Raw genomic sequence first — 21,404 nt, 5'->3', positions numbered from 1 at the left:
GGCAACTAAAGTAAGAAGATGCACATAGCAGTCCCGGCTCTAGCATAGCTTTTGCAGTCAAAGAAACAGTTCACAAAAATAATCTATGTAAGGGGGAGGAAGATCTTTCAACTCTGTTTCCTACTTAAATTTCCAAAGGGAGATAGTTCTTGGGGTCTGCAGAGTCCAAAATGGAACATACTTCCCTCCCACCTTCCTCCAGGGTAGCAGGAGAGAACTGAGCCCTGGTTTTGGCACATACTCATAGGTGAGGTGATCTCCAAACATGTTGCAACTACTCTGCTATAATTAGTCTCCTAGTGCAAGGAGGTTCAGCTTTTGTTTTTTAAGTCTCTAGGGCTGGAAGAGTGGTTTTTTTGTTGTTGGTTGTTTTGGTTTTTTTTAGTAGGTGCAGTGGTTTGATCTTTTCATTGTAAATATCTCATACAACTAGCATGTCCTTGTTGTCTAAATGTAGGCAAAATATACATTTTAGAAGAGCTTTTAGCTCTTAAAGTAGGTATCTGCTCTTTGTATTGAACCACTTGTCCCTGATATTTTTCCAACCTTTGGGATATTACACTGGAATTTGAAAAAAAAAAAAAAAAGGCTAAATAAAATGGCTTCAGAGGAGGACTGCCTGCCTGAAAAGCCTGCTCCAGAAATGCTTGTAGGACCTAATCAGAATAAGAAACAGAGCAAATACTGGCATTACATGATGTGTGGATTAGACTGGCAGGAAACTGGACCATGGTTAACTTCGCTTGTGTCTGCTGAAAACAAACTGAACCCCACACCCACACTGTTGGTCTTAGTCTTTAAAGTTTTGTTGGCAAAGCTCTGCCTTTTAGGAGTGGGAAAACAAGTCATACCCACAATAGACACAGTTATGCTGGCAAAAAACTTAGTGTAGTCTGCCAGTTGAATGAAATCCTTTGGCATATGTATTTTATTCCATTCAAGGAAAAGCCTTGGCTACCCCTTCCCTGCCCCCCATTCCTTTTTCTCCAGCCCAGCAGAAACTGTGTCTGCACTACTGGGATTCACAGAGATAACACTGCCGGTGCAGTCCCTTTTAAGTGTTGGTAAGCCATTAGAAGAAGCTGCCATCATCTCAGATCTTAATTTGTTTCAGTAGATAAACAGAAAAATGCTATCAGAGGAGATAGATCACTGAGTGCAGAAATTGCATGAAAAGAGTAATGCAAGTGCTGTCAGAAGTGCCAGAGCCTCTGATGAGATTCCTTGGGACTTGTCAGTCTTAGTCTACCGACTTAACTTTCTCAGTGACATGGTTTTGCCTGGAGGCAGCTATAAACCATCAAAATATAACAGGATATCTTGGCATGACAGGGAGATCTCTGGGATCTAGGTCTCCCAAGGCTGTGACTGGCTTATGTAAGCTATTACCAAGTAGAAGCTCCAGTTCTGTAGTGATTTTTAATTGTTTGTTTGTTTTCTTTTTTTAAAAAAAGAAAAAGTTGCATGGTTTTTGCACACCAACAACTGCTCATGGAAGATAAGAAATTGCAGCAGCCGAAGCTTTAGATTTATTGCTGTGGTCAATTTCCTGTTATTTTTAATAGGATATGGCCCTTCCACTTCTAAACTAGTGAGCTGTATCAAAGGGACTGTATCTTGTTTCAAACCACTTGGGTCCTGAACACATGCTCATGCCCTGGTCTTGTGCTTCCTAAGCCACATTATATCTGGTTTAACTTTTTGTGTGTGTGTGTGTTTGCGCACATGTTTCAGCTCCCTGTGATGTGGATTTTTAGGAGCCCTTGCTTGGTTTGTTTTAAAGTTATATTATTTGAAAAGAATTTGTGTCGAGGTTTGCTCAGCACAGGCAGTGGAAAACAAGGCATTACCTGATTGTCAGGGCACCTCTGGCCCAGCGCTCTAGCCTGGGTCACTGCATGGGTCGGAAATTAGGGAATTCTTGGCTGGCTGCTGGGAGAGAGATTCAACCACTTTGCAGTGCCTGAGTGGCTGGAGCAGGGGGAGGAAATCTGGCTGGTAAACTTTTAGCAGATAAAATTTGGGTTAAAAAGCAAGGTTTTAACAGAGGGAAATTAGTGGCATGTATCATTATTTTCCCTTGATTAATATTTGGATTCTTTTGGCTGTTTTCATTCAAACACATTTTGAACACTTAGTAGTCAAAATATCCCAATGGTCTCATGTGTGATTAAAAATAAGGAAACCGAAAATTAAGTGAGGTACTGATGAAGGACCACAGAGAAAGTTAGAGGAGGAAAATCAGCTGGCCTGTAATTTATAAAGTCTTGGTAGGACTTTGAGATGAGAGTGTTAGTGCCCTGCCATGGGATCCAGCATAACTTGATGAAATTATGCAATGCAGTTGTAGTTTGGCAAGCTAAATTAGTAATTGCAATTATTCAGTGGCTATTTCTAGACTTTATAGTAAATTTCAAAACTGCCCTTTAAAAAAATTACTCTTTTGTTTTCAGTTGGACTGTCTACAGACATTTTGGGTTTTGCTGAGCTTGGGTAGTTACTTTGTCCTCAGACAGTCTGTTTAGAATTGAGTGATACTAATGAGCAATGAAGTTAATTTCAGTTGTGTATACTTTAATGTTTTTATTAACCAAGATAATCAAGCTGCAAATCAGACTGAATGGGAGGTGCGTTTTTGACCAAATTTTTACCAAAGTTAAGGCCAGGAGGATAAATCTCTTGGGATTTAGCATTAGCAGCTTCTTGGTTTGGACAATGAATTTTTTGATTCCATCCTTAGAAAGTGATGAGTCCTGTCATACTTTTGACATCATGATAATCCAGTTATTTATTCTTTGTCCTGCATAGGATTCTTTTGCCTTCTGTTAATGATGTTGTCAACAAATAAACCCAAGCATTTAAGATCATCCCAAGGTTTTTTAACTTTGTTTCTTATGGTATTTGTGATTGGTACAATCCTGTGGGGTGTTTCTATGAACAAGAGCTGGGGAGGCAAAATAAATATAATTTTCAAGTCCAGATGACCTGGAAAGTTTAAATAGGATTCAGCAAGCCCTGAGGAGTGGTAAACTTGTCTGCTGCTTGTGGACAAGAGAGAGAAATGCAAGGCAGGTTTCAATTCTGAAGGTGAGATAGCAATTCTTGTTTTCATTGATCTCGTTAATAGTACCTTTAAGAATGAAAGCGTTTTAAAAATTGCATAATACAATCTGAAGGTATAGCTGAATTATAAAGCTTGTTCATAACTGAAACTAACCAGCTAAATCAGTTGCTAATTAGACAGTTTGTAATTCTGAGGAACTGGATTTTGTTGATAGGAATAAATTTTGCTGGTGGTGGAGAGTAGTGACTTTTACTAAGGAGAGCACTGCTACCTTTACTGGCTGCTTGAGATAAATATAAGGGCCTCTTCACATCTTGGTTTTGGCATCAATTTTCCAGTGTTGAGACTCCATTTGTAAGGAGAATCTGGCCTTTTGCTCCAGAACCTCTAACATACAGGGGGTTTATCCATTTTTTCATTTTAGATGCTTGCCTTTGTTTACTGAGATCTCTTCATACAGAAGTAATGTGTGCTGTAGTGAACATAAATATTTTCCTTTAAAGGTTTTAATATATTTATGATGTTGCCTAAAACTAAAGTAATAAATAAACTTTAAAATTTAAGCATGCATGATTTGTTTTTACAGTTAGAATGGGAAAGAATTTATATTTAGCATCTAAAATATTTTAAAACAGTGCATCTCCAAAGGTTTTCTGTAGCTTTATGTCAACAGAAAATGCATTCTCCACAGAAGCTTTTGTGCTGCCAGTTCTTATTTAAAAATAAACAAACAAAAATCTACTTTATTTCAGAAAACTCTTTACTAATAGTGTCCTGTGTTTCCTGGCTAGATCACTTGCTCAAGGAGGTCTGTGGCTGCTTATCGTGTTCCGGACCATCTATGTTTATATCCAGGTAGTTGTTTTGAGACCTTTGACTTTATTTAGGGCTGGAAAGCCAAACAAAAAACGAAAGCAAATTTCAATTGTCTCCCATTTTTTTGTTTGGTTGGGTTTTTTTAATTATTTTTATTCTGTATTCCCCTTGGGACGTTCCTAATACAAAAATGCTGGATTTTACTCCTATGTTATGAAGGTGTGCTTGCATGCAATAAAATTATCTAGCTCTCTGCTTCAGATTCAAGATATGAAAATCTCCCAGTTAAGTTTCTGGAAGATTTCTGGCCAAATTCTGTAAACCAAACCACAGCAACTTTGGGAAAAAATGCATATAAATTACATGCAGACGTTACAGTTTTTTTCATGGAGCCATAATCATGCCAATCTCAGTGCGTATTAACGTGACATAGGGCTTGAAAACGGCTGCAAAGTCTCTAAAGGCATTATCCTTCTCAAAGCTTTTCCATTTTAGAAAAATTAGCTTACCAAGCTGCCAATAAGATGTGATGGCTTTGACTCTAGTCAGCCCATTTCAGATGCAGAGCCCCCAGAAACCTTGTTTCCCTCGTGGGCACTTGCCCAACTCAGTCCTTACTACCTTCTGCGCACATCATGTACTGTCATAGTTCCTTTCCGTCTAACTTGTAATAACTGTTTGTTTCTTACCATCTTTTTCCCCACTGCTGGAGCAGGAGAACTGTTTGTCTTTCTAAAATTAGATATCCATGGATACATATAATATTTTTCTCTGTTTAAACTTGGCAGTTTAAATTGCGCATGGAAAAGTAAAGTATGTTCCACTACAGGAAGCCTGCATGCTGTATTCTTCATTTACAGGAGAATAAAATGTTACATGGAATATTTCACTCTTTGTTCTGTAGAAGGAAAACAATACTTACAAAAGCTGGTTTATACTAATGCCTATAGCCAGACTCTTCCTTTGTTTTCATTATGCAGTATTAGGGTACCACCCTATGAAGGGAAGCTAACTATATACGGGATACAGCTAAGGCGTGTAATTTTAATACCACTTGAGAGTTTTTATGTCATTTGTCTTGTTTCTCCAGCTGAAAGAGGGTGTTCAAACCTCCCCAGCTGTGTGGACCATTCTTTAATGTAGGTCATCTTGCCTGAACATCTCTCTTCAGTTCTCAAGATCCCAGACAATCTGGTCTTGTTTGCCATTTCTTAAGACTCCACAGGTAGCTGTAGTAGTGGTAGGAAATGATGTAGTGTGCTATTATTTTTCTTGGCTATAAAAGTAGTTAATTTTGTTTTCTGGAACCCCTTAAGATATATGATTGTTCCAAGGAAAAGCAAAGTGAGAAATCGGGAGGCTATTTGATGTCTAGGGTGGCAGGCAGTCTTGATTCCCGAATAGGCTACTTCACCTTGTTAACTTTTTCAGACTACTGTAATATTTTTCTCATCTGTACACAAATATATCATTCTCGCTCCTGTGAGGTACTAGATGACAGCAATATGCTAATGTGAACTTATTTTCATGGAGTGGTGTAATTGCTCTCTTCTGCTCTCTGAATAATAACACGCAGAAATGAATTAGCTTTACTCTTGAAAATGGGTAATAAGTAGTTATGTTGGACCTCTGTACTGAAGGAGCCAAAAGATAAATAGGGTTGTGGTGGTTTCTAGCTTTGTTTTTGATCAGTGGTATGAGTCACGGGGTTTTGTGCATTTTTCTGTTTAGAACACAAGTGAGAGTTGCTTTTTACTAGCTCTCTACAAAAAAAGGTGGATGAACTTTGGCTGCAGTGGGGGAAAAGTGCAGTCTGAACAGGCAAAGGAGTTTAGGAGAAGAGCCTGGTCTTCTAAATTATGTATGTTACATGGGATTCATGCCACCCGCTGTTTTACTACCTCAGAACACTTTTGAAACTTCTACAAATCAGCCCAATGCTGGAAAACTTTTTGCCCTTTCCTATCTGCACTGAAGAAATGTTTTCTCTATGTTCTTTGCTTATCTTTGCCAACCTTCATCCTTTTCCTGCCCACTCTCTCTCTCCTTCGTGTCAAAGTGATGGGGTTTTTACCACTGCAAACTAAATACTTGCTGTAACTTAAAAAAAAAAAAAAAAAAAAAGTTTGGTTTCTTCCTCCTGTAAGGCTGAATACTTTCATACGTCCTGGTAAGGAGAGGGTGCTATTTTAGTCTTACTAGCATGCAAAATGTTGTTTAGCTCAGTGATGTGAAGGATTCTGCAATATGAACTTGGTCTTGTGGCTCTACTAGCTTTAATTTCCATCGTGAAAACATGGTAGAAGATTTAGTGTTGCCCTTGTCACTGTCAGAAGATGTCTATCTGCAGTGCATGAATCCTGCTGCCAGTTAAAGTGATTGGTTTACTTGATTGTTTCGAGATTGTAACAAATGATTTTGAAATTTGTCTGTCATGAGTAGCTGGCATCAGGATGCTACATCTCCTGAGCTGGCACATACTTGATCCAGTAAGAACTGAAGATACCTGCCACTTTTAATTTAAGAGTTGAATTCACTGCAGGTTATTTATGGTTTAGCTGGGTTCCTGCTTTCAATAGCTGTGAACAGGTAACGCTGTGTCGTGCAGGAGCTGATTGTTCAGATGGGATAATGTGGTTAGAAAGAGGAACAAATCCTTTCAGAGCATGGCATTTAAGAGTCCCCAGTGACACTTGATTTGGAAATTAATGACGATTGTTTTCCTGTACTAGAACACCTGGTGGAGTAGGAGGTTCACAACAAGAAACAGGTTCTTGAACTGTTTCTTAGATTTTCTTTCTGTGACCTTTTGTGATTCCTTGTCAGTCTTCTATCTGTGAGAGTTTGTTGTTTGGTAGGTTTTGTTTTGTTTGGGTTTTTTTGGGTTTTTTTTACATACTAGCTTTTTTTCAAACTCCACTTTTTTTTTTTTCCTCCTTACACATCCTTGATATAATTGTAATGTTTATGCTTGGATATTTTGCAGTATTCATTTTCCAATTGAATCCTAGGCTTTTTGATTCTAATAGTTTCATGTTATTTTTGGCATAAATTGTAGTATTAAGGGCCAGCTATAATTAACTCTGACAAGTTTATATATCAAAGTTTAGAAAAGACACTGAAAAAATGTAGCAGCTTGATTTTGGGGCATGTAATCAATGGTTGCCAATGAAAACTGATGTTATGAAATCCCATAAGGATATGACCATATTCCATCAAATCTTCTTGGCTTGTGACTGAAGAGAAACACGAAGATATACAAGTAGTTATTTGAGCACATTTCATGTTTCTTGCTTCCAGAAACTTTATAAAAATAGCTGTGTACAATAACAATAAATTCATTATTCTTACAAGGATATCCTGAATTTGACATGCCAGTATATGACTTTGAACTTTAGTCTTAGAAATAGAGGTTGTTTTGAAGATAACCCTTCAGAAGGATTCTCCTATTTATGCTATGTGAATGCCTGTGTTATATTTAGGCACTGAAAATACTTTTGGACTGAGAGTCCTGTATTCTGCAGTGGTGGGGAGTGGCTGGGGAAGATATGAGCTGTGCTTTCTTTCACAAGGGTACTTAAAACTTTTTCAGCAATCCTCATCCCTCTTAGAGTCAAGGCTGAACTCGGCAGCTTCCAGTCTCCCTCCCACAAATGCAGATTATAAACCCTCCTTATGCTGAGGTGCTGGACAGTGGTTTGTACTGCAAACATCGCTTTTATTTACCTGAAAGAGAATACTTTAGATCTGTCATAATTGAGCTGGATACCTTTCCAAACCAAAGCAAGGCGCAATGTCATATCTTCATAATGTCTACTGTGTGGTAGGCTTCATTTATTCTCTTTTTTTCATCTTAAGTAGATCCAGCATGAACTTGGACATGAAGAACTGAAGGTCTTGGGTCAGATTTCCTATTTTTATTGTAGTCTATCAGTATCAAGGGAGAAGAACAGGGCTGGTGCTATCTCTAAGCTGAATCACACTTCACAGTGATTGTCAACAAATTGCAGGAGTTTCTCATTCCTTACTCTGCATGGTCTTTATAATGGCTTTATCTGTCACTTCATCCCCGGCATCACTTCTGTAAATAATTACCCTGTGACCCTTTGGTCCTTAGTAACTCTTTCAAAAGCACAGCTAATGATTTTATAAAAAAGGGAGACTGGTGAATTCTTGGCAGGTTTGTCTCAGAGCCTTGTCTCTCTGCAAATGGAAATTATGAACTTTAACAGTAATAAACAGCTTGGTGGAATTGCAGTGCACTGGGTGCTTGGCGGGTAGTACAGCAACTTACTGTTCCATGATAATAGTAATTTGTGTTATCACAGACTTGTCTTTGTGCTAAATTGTTGAATAAAATGCACACAGGTATCACATCTTGGTCTGCAGTTTGATTTCTGACTGGTTCTAGAAAGGCTGTAGTTGGAGACTTCTCCCACACTGTGCAGGTAGATTGATTTCACAGGAGTGGCGGCCACACTTAACAGCACTTCAGTAGGCACGGGTGTCCTCACAGCTGCCAAGGACAGATTTTACTTTCTTGTGTTTAATGTGAACAGTACATCTGTACGGCGTTGCCTAACCCTGCAGTAAAACTGGGGGTTATGAAATTTATTTTCCTTTTTCTTCAAAGTGGACATAAATGTAAGGTTTCTTGCCATCCATCTCGTAGCTTGTGGGCTTGCTTTGCTTAAATCATTTAGCTCCTTTAAGACACGAGTGTGATCTGTTGTCCATGTCTCACATTCCTCTGCAGCTTAATGTGATATCAGGCTTCAAGTTAAAGAAATTAAATGCTTCCAACTTGCTAACCAGAGACAGAATTACAGGAGGGGTTGTACTACGTGGGCTTTCTCCACTCATTTTATGTTTGATCCTCTTTTCTTCTCTTGCTTCTCCCTGCATTGCAGTTAATGCTGAGTGTAAATGTTAGGGATACCTCATCTCTTTAGAATTCTGCTAGTCCAATTATATGATACCAAACAAGAGAACATAATACCTACAAAGAGATTGTTTAACCATTTTTTTATTTTACTCCACCTTCTTCTGTTCTGGTCTTTAGGTTTTGTACTTACAAGAAAATAAACTTACATAATCTATATATAAATAATTTTATTTGCCTGCATTCAGTAGCACTTCAATGGCCACTACAGTGGATCAAAGGCCTAGTTGTGCCACTTTGATATGCACATACAATAAATGCATCTACCTACCTGAGATCACACAGAGGATGTTTGGATTTTGTGCAAGTTGCATTTAGATTTAGGTTTCTTTAATAAATTGTGCAATTTAAATTTGGAATAACCTTACAGTTTTTCGCATGGGAACTAAAAGTCAGACTAACTTCACTGTGTGACATCTAAATTGCTTGTGAAGAACAGCAAAATAAGAAAACGTTAATGTTAGATGTTAATGTTTGTCTCCATTTTAATCTACAAAATCTATTTTGGGAGCTAGGGATGGTCACAAGCTTGCAAGCCAGTTTTGGCCTTTGTTGCTCCACTCATATGCTAGAACGTTAACACAAAAATGGATTAATCTGAGCAAGGAATAAAGCTGTTTTATTTTAAAGAATAATTTCTTTTCAGCTCATGACTGAGTAAAGTTTTCTGCAAAGCGTTTTTTCCTCCTGAAGTGTTACAAAGCAACTACTTTCTCTAATAGGGTCAGCTAACAAGAATTAGTCTGTAATCTCATTAAAAGCTAATAACCTCAAGTATGATTCCAAATAAAGCTATCATCATATGTATATGGTGAGTATTTTGTTCAGACTTAGGGGAGAAGGTAGTAAATCATTTTTTGAAGAGCTATTATGAAAGCTGAGCAAAGAATGGCGTGCCATAGTTTGTAGAATTTATTACAGTGGTCTTGTGTATTAAGCTGCAACTTGCATTTTGCACTCCAAAACTAATACAGTTTTACTAGCATTCAGTGTAAAGCTGTTCTCTTGAGTAGAATTAATGACAAATAACATGTTAGAGGAAATAAGCAGCCAATCTACACTTATCTATTATAGTACTGTTATAACTAAAAAGGAAAAATTACACTATTGCACAATGAAGCAATATGGAATTACAGTTTGTGCAATTCCTTACTCTGTCAATGCAATTAGCATCACTTATTGGAATGCTGTGGAAGTAAATTCCTAATTTCTCTCCCAAGCTCTTCTGAAAGCTTTTGAAAAACATACTGGCGTTGAAGGATTTATATTGACTGCTTGAGTGGTATTTGAGGTGTGAGAGTTTCCCTGTTAAAAATTATTAGATAAATATGACATGTGCTGTTAATAATAACTCAGTTCCTGTGTGCTATCCCACTCTGTTACACCCAGGTAATTGTTTTCAAATCTTCTTTATCAATACGATCTGCAACACAGATGAAGGAAGAACACAGAGGGCTGCTCAGAGAGGGGTCCTTTTGTAGCCTTGTAATTCCAAGACACCGGTCAAAGAAGTCAGTCACTTCAAAGGCAGCCCCCTTTCACCCCCCCCCCCCCCCCCCCCCCTTTAGCCATAAATCTTACTTCTAAGTATTTTGACTGTTTCAGGCTAGTGTTTAAGCCCACACAGTGGGCACTGGAAAATAAGCCTTTAATACAGAAAGAAAAGTACCATTAGATCATTTCCGGCAGCTATTCTGTATTTCAGATGAGGTGTTTTGCTGTCGGAACAAATGCAGTTATTCATAGACTGTGGCTGCGTGATTTACATCAAGGGCTATATTCAGTAAAGATAACAGATTTACTTTATTCATGCATGTGCCCACAATATAATCCTCCTTTGATAGAACTTGGAGGAATTTTTTCAGCATTTTGTAGCATCAATGTTTTAATACACTGAGTAGTGGAGAGGCTTTTTTCCACGCAAGTTCAAAAGTTCATGTTATGATCTTATATGAAATATAAATTTATGTAACTAAATGTGCCTGGTTGTGGGTTAGCATGTACACTGTGCATGCATTTTTAATCTTATTTTTCCTTTCTCACTCCCTCTCCTCCCTTTCTCCTCTACCTCATCACACTTGACTCTTGTTGCTTATCTGCAGCCACACATCCTTTATTGCCTTATGCTGGTTCAGTATCTAATACCTGAATGGGATTCATTGAGCCTCTCCTGGAAAGTAGACTATTGCTCTAAACTTCAAGAAACTGGCCAAAGTTTTATTCGTACTGTAACCCTGCAGGTATAAGTCTTGCTTCACTTGGCCCTCCTGGTTACTGACATCAGTAGGGACAGTGCTGGATCTCATTCCCATAAGGAAAAGGGCAGATTTGCAGTTTGGAGGGTCCACCACACTGTTTATGTTTGATTTGTTGCAAGCTGAGTACTTCTTGCTGATCTTTCCCCTCTCCCTCAATGGTACATGTGATTCTTTGGCTTTTACAAGACGTATTTTTATAAGAAAACATTTTCTTTCCAGCTGAGCCAAGGAATCCCAACATGTTGGAACCTCCTTACATTAAATAGGTACTTTTTTGACTTTTGCTGTCTTTAGAATTAGTGTGATGCATTTTGGAAGTCTGTGGTTTTAATCCAAGTTTTTCCAGCTTCTGCTCATTTTAAAGACTTTATAATCCTCCAACTATAAATGTTAAAGGGAGCAAAGGAGAATGGGAAGTACAGAAGCATGACCACTGTCTGAGTAGAACTTGTAGAAACTCGGTTGTGTAAGCCATATTAAAATCAGAAGATGATCAGGAGCAGAATTATCACACCTTTATTAAGTGCGTAGGACCATATTTTGCCAGGGTAACACACCTTCCCAGCAGGGTCTGGTCTCAGCTGAGAGCAGCACTGCATGAACACAGGCAAGCAGCGTCCAGTCTTTGTCAGACGCTGGGGTGGTGGTACCCATGTAACAAGGTGCAGGCAGATCCTGCAGTCTGCCAAGCATTGTGGCTATTTGCTTCTTAATCTCCAAGTGCTCTTTTGTCACTGCCCTGTTGCAGAATCCCAATTCAGAAGTGAAACTGCAGCCAGCTCTAGAGAGTAGGTATCTTTTCATTAAAGCAGGAAAGGTGATGTTTAAACTTTTTTGTCTTTATTTTTAACAAACTTTTAATTGCATCATTTGAAATTTTAGAATTTCAGAATTCAGAAATTTAGAATCCACTGGCACCAGTTTGTGCTAGTGGATGTGTAACTAGTGTGAATGCACTGAGGTGTATAATTTTACTCTGTATCTGATACTTGCCTCTATTAAAGCTTTTGCTTCTGCTCTTCATGTTATCCTGTGTTTAGAACTTTTATTTTAGCTTTACTTATGTCTTTGCAACATGAGAGAATAATGAAAAAATGCTGTAAGAAGTTTTTATGTGGTTTTTACTAAGTATATCCTTCACAGGTTTTGTAATGTTTTTTTCATGCCTATTAATCACATTTAGCAGGAAATGTAATCTCTTAAAATTGCTATAGCTCCAGCAAGTCTGAAGGAGTTGAAAACCTTTCACAAAGGTGACTAACTGAAAGGAAAAGCTGCCAATGCTATGTTGCTACTGATTGTAGCCAGTGGGGTAGAACAGGGACAGAAAGTGAAGAATCCTGTCAGATCTTCTGAGAGGTTTTAAGTCACTTGAATATGATTTATTTTAAGTAGTTGACCCTTACAATAACGGTTTGTTTTTCCTGATGCTTGATTGCTAGGAAGGGTTTAGTGAAAAATTAGGATGCAGGGTCCTGTGCCTTTGGTGCCTTTTCTGAAGGGTGGCACTTAAAGAACTGTTGTAGTACCACTTCTGAAAGAATGATGTGCCAAAACACCAAAATGCTGGTTTTGCTTCTTTTCTTCTGAATGGTTTCTCCATGTAGAAGACATAACCCATCTAGATTTTGCAATATTAACTCCTCTTATAGATATTCAATTACAGAATAATTTTATTTATTTTGAAAAAAAAAAGTGTGATTTGAATCAACTGGTTATTTCAGAAAAGTAATTTTTATTCTAACATAGCTTTGTCATACAGGAAGAATGGAAGTGTGTTCTGGGGATTTCCTTTGCCTGCTGAGGACAGGAGCCTTCCTTGGGCTGTGATTTCACAAACTGCTCAGCTGACTTGACTGCTGTCAATTAAGGCAGGATTGCTCTTCTTCCTTCTCTGAGTTGTGTGATTCTGCTTTCTTCCCTTTGCCGAGCAAGCTACTCATGCTGGCCTCCACCATGAGCCATTTAAACTCACTAACCAAGCTGAAAAGGAGCCTGTTCTTTCACTGAGTTAGGGAGGTGAAGTGGCTCAACCAGGAAGACATCCCAGCAGATTTCCAGAACTGGTGTAAGACAAGCTGTAGCGATGTGTTTGGAATTTAGGGGGGGTGGTGGTGGTGGTGGTGGGAAGAAAGCAGGACATCCCTTCCATTCCTGGCAGTAATGAGCTCTTAGATGAGACTGCCTCAGGTACAAAACCACATCCTCGGACAGATGCCATCCAGGCACTGATCACTCTTGGCTGTGTCTAATTTGAGGTCTTGCAATAGCATAGCCAAGGTGTGAGAAGGTCATAAATGGTTAACTGTTGTACTCTGGGACCAAAACTGGAGAGGTGGGGCTGCTGCAGACAGCTGGCATTGACAGATGGGCAGCATATCCTACTCAGGAAGGAGACTACTGGGGTCTGGCATTTTGTTTTGGTTTTTTGACTGTAGAACACAAAGTTCTACAAGGTGTACAGGTGAGTGATTAAAAACTCCAGCTTCACTACTGATATTCTTAAAACTGATTGCAATGGCAACCCAAGCATCAGTTAGATAAGTTACTTCATGCAAATGTGACTCCTATCCTGAATGCTTACACTAACTCAGAAAGAGCCCTTTATCAGTAGTTGCATTAGAAAGACTTGGATTGTTGAGGGTATTCTGGAGTGATGAGTAGGGAAGTAATGGATAAGGTGCTAATTTACAGTTTGGGAAGTTCACATGTTTTCTGTGATAGAGACTGTTTGTTGGACACTGACTTAGTGAGATTCACAAAAACACTTGGTACTTGTGGACCTTGACGGAGAAGAGTAATCAGGTGTCTGCCTGGCAAATTTGTACCCACAAAGCTCCATAGTTCTGTGGGTGCACGAGAAAGGTGTTTTTACAGAAAAAGTGGTGCTTTAGCAGAGGAGGAGGGAATAATAAAATCCACACCTACTAACATTTATGCACTTCAGAGTCAATGAGTACATACTCTTTCATGTATTGCAACAAAACAAAAGGTAGAATTTTAACAGGTCTGAATTTGAGTGATTCCTTTGATTTTATTTTAACTTCTCTAGGCGTTTTATTTGGACTACCGAAAGCAGAATCTAATCCAAGTTGGACACAGTGAAAACAAGCGATAACAGGTTAAAAAGAAATAAATCTGTTACAGCAAAGATGGATCTGATGGAAAATGAAAATTTTCCTGGGAAGGGAAAGCTGTGATGGAATTGGGAAAGTAGAAATGCTAACAGAGATTATCTTTGATCTTCGGCTACTCTGTATTGGTGTCTGATGATGCACAGTGATAGTAGTAGTAGCAGTTGTCTTCTTCTTTGAATGTCCTAGAGTCCTTGGCATCTATCAATGCAGACAGGTATGGGATCTCTAGATGCTTAGAGACTTTAAAAGTTCTGCATAGGATGTTGTAATAGTTATAAAAATGAAACAAAAGTACTATTTGACTCTTTCAAGAATGTAGAGGTGAGAATGTTATCAGTTTTATTGCTGTTTGGACTAGGGTAATACTTAAATCCCCCCCAAGAATTTTTAAAGATTTAAATGCCTGAGGATGAGGCCCACGTCTTGTCAGGGACCGTATAAAGAAATAGTTGAAAACAGTAGCCTTGCAGCAGAAGGATTATATTATGTAAGAGTTAAAGCCCCCTTTCATCTGTCCGGAGATGAATTTGACTCCTGAGAGTTTATCAGGCTTTATGGGAATTCCACCCATAGCTGGGTGGGATACAGACACCTTGTTAGGTACAGAAATACTCTTTGCCTTGCTCTACCTGCATGAAACTCTCACATGAGAGCAATCGAGGGAGATAAAGCTATTTCACAGGGAGAGATTTCCTCCCTAGACAGAACTCAACTAGATGGAGATGGATTGTGCCAGACATCCTGTCTCTCGTACACTATTTTTATTCTTCCCTAAATCTGTAGGCTAGCACACCACTTGCAGCTTACATCAAATGCTGCGGTCTCACGCCCAGCCCAGGGTTACATACTTCTGTTAGGTGTGCTGCTGCTCCTGCAGTGCTAGGAATGCTGGAGGGGTGCCACGCGCTGTTGGTAAATACAGGCTGCAGTTTGACGGTAATTGCTTTCTTCCTGGAGTTTCAGAAATTACGTACAAAAGCAAATGAAGTGAGAGAAAGCATTCTGTTTTAAGTGCATTTCACATCAAATGCTATTTATTTTTTTAATGCTCCTTTCAATGTGGTACAGTTAAATACATGAAGTCTGTAACAGGGGAGCAAGTCATGTACTTGGAAGCGTCCTGAGAGTTGTCTTGGCCTTAATAATTTATAAGCTTTTCTTCTGTTCTGGCATTTGAATAAATTTAAGGAGGCAGGAGAATGCCTTGTGACTGGAGCAGTGCCTTCACCACACAAAGCAGCTCCTGCCGTATGGCCTCTTCCTCATGAAACACCTAGCAGCTTCCCTTGCTACAATCGGTCTGTCTTCTAAAACTGCTAACAGAAAAACTGGCCAGGCCCAGCTGACTTTGGGAGAATGAAGGAAGAGTTCTTCATATTTCTGGCTTATTTTGGTTTTAGGTTTGGAGAAGGTATCAAATATTTATTTGCTTTTCATGTACTAGTGGTTTGACCTGGTTTTACTGTAATGTCTCATAAAGAAAAAAAATGCTGTTTTGGAAAGTCACAGATTTCTATCTGCATTGGGTAATTTAAACCCATGGGGAGATTTCATATTTTATACAGAAACTGACCAAGTTTTCTTAAAAATTAGAAGCAATTCTGCCTTGTGTATCACAGTGTGAATCTGACCTAGTTCTTCATGCAGAACTGGCCAGTGGAGAAGGTTGGTTGCTAATAGGTAGGGCTACTGTTCCAGGTCACGATTAGCCTTTTCCCCCCTAAACCGTTAGAGCTGTGCCATCTGCAGCTTGAAGGTGTTTCAGTTTGGTGCCTAGCACTGTGCTTGGCAGATATTCTTGGTTATATGAGATAGGTGTTTTTTCCTACCTTTGTGGATATGAATAAATAGTATTCTGTTGCTGAACGATGGGGGAGGTGGTACCTCTCGAAACCTCTGTTGTACAAGGTAGTATTTCTTTCAAGAATACTGTATGATTTCTCCTCTCACCCTTTGCAAGATGCAGTGGTGTTGCAGGGGAATCAAATACCACTGGCGAGATCATACATGCGTATCTGCTGCCTTTGCACAGGCAGTATGCTGATAAGGCTTCCACGCGAAGTAGAGAGTGAGATAAGTAAGAATGTTTTGGGCTGAGACATAGACGGTTTATATCAGGCTCCATCTTTAAGCTGCTTTCTAGTGAAAGCTGTTGAGGGAACTTACGTTGTGCTTGGCATGAGATTGTGGGTTAAAGGTTTAGTTTTATTCTGTGTCAAATCTGTTTTCATTCTTTAGTCTCTTTTGCCACTTTTGGTCTTCCCCTTCCGCAGCCCGTGACTTTATCCACATGGCTTTTTCAAGTAAATAACATAAGAAGTAGGATTCCAATGTCTATGATAACAAAGTGGCTGGCTTGTTTTTTTCTTGCTGTTTTTTTTCTGCTGAAACAGGGGAATATTAAACTTTACCAAGAATCCACTAAGATATTGTATCTCTTCGTCTTCATGCTGATGAAACTGCCTTAAGGATAAACACTTTTTCAAAAAGCTGTTTTGATTTTAATTTTTTTACACAGTATTCTTCATCAAACTGTTTCAGAAGAAATATTTTGTAGAACAGTTTACATCTCAGGTGAGCATGCACTGAAGAGAGTTGAAGATTTAAAATGTGGGGAATTTATGTTGTCTTTTCTGGCCCTGAGTGCCCCTGTGTGCCTTAATGGCCCTGACCAGCATCACCTGGGGATTCCACCCCACCTTCTGCCCACAGGTCTGGAACCTTCAGTTCAGGTCACCCTGAGGATGTCAGTCTTTGTCTGAGCCATGTGGTTGGTGGTCTCTAGCTCTGTCTCTTGCTGTTGGAGCCCCCAGCCTGGGCTCCCAGGGTGGCTTTTGGACCTGGTTCAATGCCAGCCATGCCTGGGGCTGCCAATGGACAATGTTTGCAGCACCCAGCTCTGCTCATCTGGCTCGTCCCCTACAGGACTGTGCTATGGTGGGTGAGGACACTGGGTCACCCTCCGCTCCCAGCTCATCCCCCCTTGCAGGGCAGCCCTGCTTCTGCTTTTCCCTGGCAATGCCTGTACCTTTGTACAGCACTGCATCAGCACGCTCCTGTGTCAGGCTATTACTTTCTGAGATACTTGAGAGCTTTACTGCCATCTTTTTGTTTTTCAAGGGGACCCTATTTCAACTTTCGATTTTGAGGTTTCACTTTTGAATTGCTATTCATATCAGATGTTAGTGATGGCTTACTTATAGATGAGTGGTTAGATGAGCAGGTAACTTGCTTGTGCTTCTGCAAAACTTTTTTTTTTCCCCCTTTGGTTTCTGGGAAGTGGTTGAGGGACATTATTTTTTGTTTGTTTGTTTTATGTGCCTTCAAAGTATGTACTGTAAACAAAGGGAGTTTCCATTTAGCAGAATGTTTAAATTCCCAACCATATGCTCTAACTAAAAACCTTGTTTAATTCGGTATGCTTGTTAAATTTTCAGAAAGAGCAATTGATATATAAATTTGAAGTATGGCAGGGGAGAGGGGAAGGAAGAATCCAAAATAATTGAAACATGGACCAAAAAGAAAGAAAGGAAAAATACCCAGTTTGGAAAGAGCTCAGACTAATTTCTTTTCAGAAAAGTAAATCCTTAAATGGAAGATGGCAGTATAAAAGTTGTCATGTCTGTCTCTCTCACATCTTAGATACTCTTAAAAGAATTCCTTGTTTAGAATTAGAGTAAGTTCATGGTTATCTGATGAGCTGTTTATAGGATCGCTTTACTTCCACTGTTTTTATTTTAAGTGGAAGTGTGTGTTAGAGGAGGGGAGTGTTGTTGAATACTTGCATAGTTGGGTTAACTTGGTTAGAGACTTTGCTACTCCTTGGCAACCCTTTAACCAGGAAAGGAGATCCTGTAATGTAATAATCCTTTGTATGGAAGACCAAAACCCTTCTGTCTGTCATACTCGTCTTCTTTTTCAGTCACCTATGAAATAATTGTGAGTAAAAATGGATGTTCCTGATGGTTTTAAGATTGCAGAAACGTAAAGAACTTTCTTTGCTTTAGGAATCTGTAAGTGACCAGAGCCTTTGAGATCTTAGAAAGCTTACCAGAAAACCCAAGTGGAAAGTTGGTCAAACATCCAGAAATGTGTAAATGGGAAAGTTAGACATGTGCACTGAATTGAGAATTAATACTTATTACAGGCTGGGCCAATCAGAGCCATTTTAAGCTGTCCCAGCCTTGCCATCCCAATTCATTCTTTAATGGGAAACTAATTTAAGCGTGACATTTCATGTGAAAGAGCTGTCTTCAGGCACTGATGTATGTATGTCTCATAGATGGGAACATAGTTTCTTAAATGTCATTATTTCTGTATCTCTGGTTCTTCTGTCTACTTTGTATTTTGGCTTAACTGTTGCATGTGTCCCTGATAAATTTTAGGAGTGGTAATTAGAAACAATATTTAGAATATGTGTTCTCTTTCTCCCAGTTGATGTTATCCTGGTTTCTGACAGCTGTGTTCCTGCAGTTACTCATTCCACCTGAAAGGGTGAAATGCACAATTGCTTTGGAGCTGGAAGTGAGCAAAACGTCAGGGATTGCCTCAGAGGAACAGTCTCTGAAATGGCTTGGATGCTTCTTGCCTTTCACATGCATACTTTAGGTTTGATTTTTTTCAGAGGTGCTGAGCCCTGCATTTCCTGCTGACTGTACCCAGCCTTTCTTCTTTCAAAATCACACCTCTTTTAAATGCCTCTATTCCTTAGCTTTTTAAGCTAGCTTTCAAAGCTGGCCTGAGGGCACCAAAACTTAACTTGAAGATTATGTTATAGACCCCTGTGGTGGGGGTAATGGTGGGAGAGTTAGCACCTCTGGATGCGTGCCCTGTAGAGTTGCTGTTTTTACTGAGCTTCTCAAAGAAGGGTTTTGCAATTAAATCCGTGCTTTAAATTCAGCGCCAAAATAGAATTCTGAAAGATTTGTTGTATGAGGTCTCCTTTTGGGAGATGTAGTAAGTGCCTGGCAGTCCTGTGTGTGGAGATTTTTTATTTTTTTTTTTATGGTTTTAAATGTGACTTTTCCTTTAAGCTTTTTTTCTTTTCCACTGATCTTTAGGAACATTTTATTTCACACTTAACTCTACTTATTTGTATGTATTTTGCAGGAATCCCTTGAAGCTCGCTCTGGGAATGGACAGCTACCTCCAGTTCTGGAGGAGAGCAGTGCCAATTGAAGAAGCCTTCAAGGCAAGTCAAGTGTGCTGAGAACTCTTGGTGGAAGAGTAGGGGAAGGGGTGACCTTCCAGGCCAACAGCCATGCCTTTCGGGCTGAAACTGCGACGGACCAGACGCTACAATGTCTTGAGCAAGAACTGCTTTGTGACAAGGATCCGTCTGCTGGACAGCAATGTGATAGAGTGCACCCTGTCCGTGGAGAGCACAGGGCAGGAGTGCTTGGAAGCTGTCGCTCAGAGGCTTGAATTACGTGAGGTAAGAGTAACCCAGTAAAGACCATCTGTCACTGTATAATTTGACACATTTTTAGCTCAGGCAGTCTGTTAGTTTGAATCATGTTATTCTCAGAGCTGGCCAGATATGATCAGCAGCTGGAGCTTGGACAAACATTCTGGTTGTGTGAAAACTGAAGGCAGAAAGGCACTCAGGGCTTTGTGCTGTTGCTCATTCATCACAGCTTTGAGAGATCTTTGTAATACGAAAGTGAGGCTTCTTCTTTTCTTAGAATGCGATGGGTGTTACTTTCTGAACTGGGATGCCAAGGCCCAAGTTACAGTAACTTTCATCTGAATGTAAATGTGGTTTCACAAACAGTGCTGGTTGAATTATGCCAGTGGGAAGGAGACCACTGGCTTTTAAATATCCATTTTCATATAAATATATTCTTGTTACTGACATACTGAAATAGGCAACATTTGTTACTAGCAGGAGCAACTAGTAACAGTTTGAGGATGGTGGGGTTTTTTTTTCTCTTTAGTTTAACTGAAATATTTCACATCTGAAACTCTGAAAGACTCCTTTTACATTCCTAATGCTTCTGAAGAGGCTGAAGAAAACTCAGTCTTACTTTACTGAAGACTGAAATCCTTTATTTTCTACTTATTGCTGTAGAGTTCAGTTTTTAGTTTTAGTGTTGAGGCCTTTTTAGAAATATCTCTCCAATGTGCACAGCACAAATGAACTGTCTTTTTTTACTTACCTTTTGTGGACCCCTGACATATATCCTGCATGCTTGTAGGCTTTTGCAAATCACAAGTTGAAAACCATTGCCTAGAAGTTGCTGCATTGTCATCTTCACAGTCCTGGCTGATGCTTTCTGTAAGCACAGCTGGGAAATCTAATTATTGTGCAGTGTCTTACACTTGTTGGTCCACAACCCTTTGTAATGGTGGCAGCTGGAAGGTAGCATACGAATAACTGCTGCAGCTGAACACTAAACAAAAACTCTGTTTGTGCATCAGTAATGATAAGAAGAGAAGAATCTCGCTCTGTGTGTGTGCAGAATAGGCAGGAGAATGTGCAGGCAGGAACAGAATGGAGCGTCAGAATATTGTGTAGTGATTTTTTTCTTACTTGGGATTTTTTTCATTTGGATTTTGGTAGAATCATTTCACCCCTCCCCTTCTAATTGCTGCTTTTTTTTTTTTCTTTTCCTCTTTCTGTTGGCGATGCTTTAGGGTGCCTTTACAGAGAGGTCAGGTCCTTCCCTTTCCTTCCAGTGCAGAAAGGAGTGAAATTAATGAAGTGATTCTCCTCGTATTCCTTATCTAGTTGGTGAAGCAGAAGTCTGTGGCCTAATCATTCTGTCCAGAGCTCCACCTGTGTTTGTGAACAATAGCTCTGTTAGCGGGCTAGCATTCTTTCCCACAAAAAATTCTGTGATTTCAGAACATGTTTTGTTCTATTTTGGAACAAAGCCTGAAGTTTCAAAATTTTCCAGAGAAAAGAGATTGGACAGTAGAGTAGCAAAGGAAGTTGTTTTGGTCAGTGTTCAATTTCATGGGGGTTTTCTGTTGCTTTGGTGTTTTTTCATTTTCAAAATTGTGTCATGCAAAAAGAAATATGTCAGCACAAAAGGTTTGTGTTTCAAGATGAAAAAATATTTTAACAACACAGAAGAGAATGCTTTGATGTTGTTGGAACAGTTTCCCCTTCTTTCATCACCCTCCCCACTTTTTTTTTCTAAACAAAGTTTTGGCAACGTTGAACCAATTTTGTAAAGTTCAGA

General features: G+C 39.3%; 1 protein-coding gene across 1 annotated transcript in view; it reads left to right on the top strand.

Annotated features, from left to right (window-relative positions):
* PTPN14 (protein tyrosine phosphatase non-receptor type 14) overlaps positions 1-21,404 on the top strand; it is a 118,694-nt gene that overhangs the window by 21,848 nt on the left and 75,442 nt on the right. Inside the window, exon 2 of the mRNA XM_027788480.2 lies at positions 19,327-19,651. Coding sequence (XP_027644281.2) covers positions 19,478-19,651 — 174 coding nt within the window. The 5' untranslated portion in view covers positions 19,327-19,477. The remainder of the gene's footprint in view (positions 1-19,326; positions 19,652-21,404) is intronic.

This window comes from Falco peregrinus, chromosome 11 (assembly GCF_023634155.1).
Source record: "Falco peregrinus isolate bFalPer1 chromosome 11, bFalPer1.pri, whole genome shotgun sequence".
Taxonomy (NCBI): Eukaryota; Metazoa; Chordata; class Aves; order Falconiformes; family Falconidae; genus Falco; species Falco peregrinus.
The sequence above is the reverse complement of the archived record's forward strand: the minus strand, read 5'-3'. Positions and strand labels throughout refer to the sequence as shown.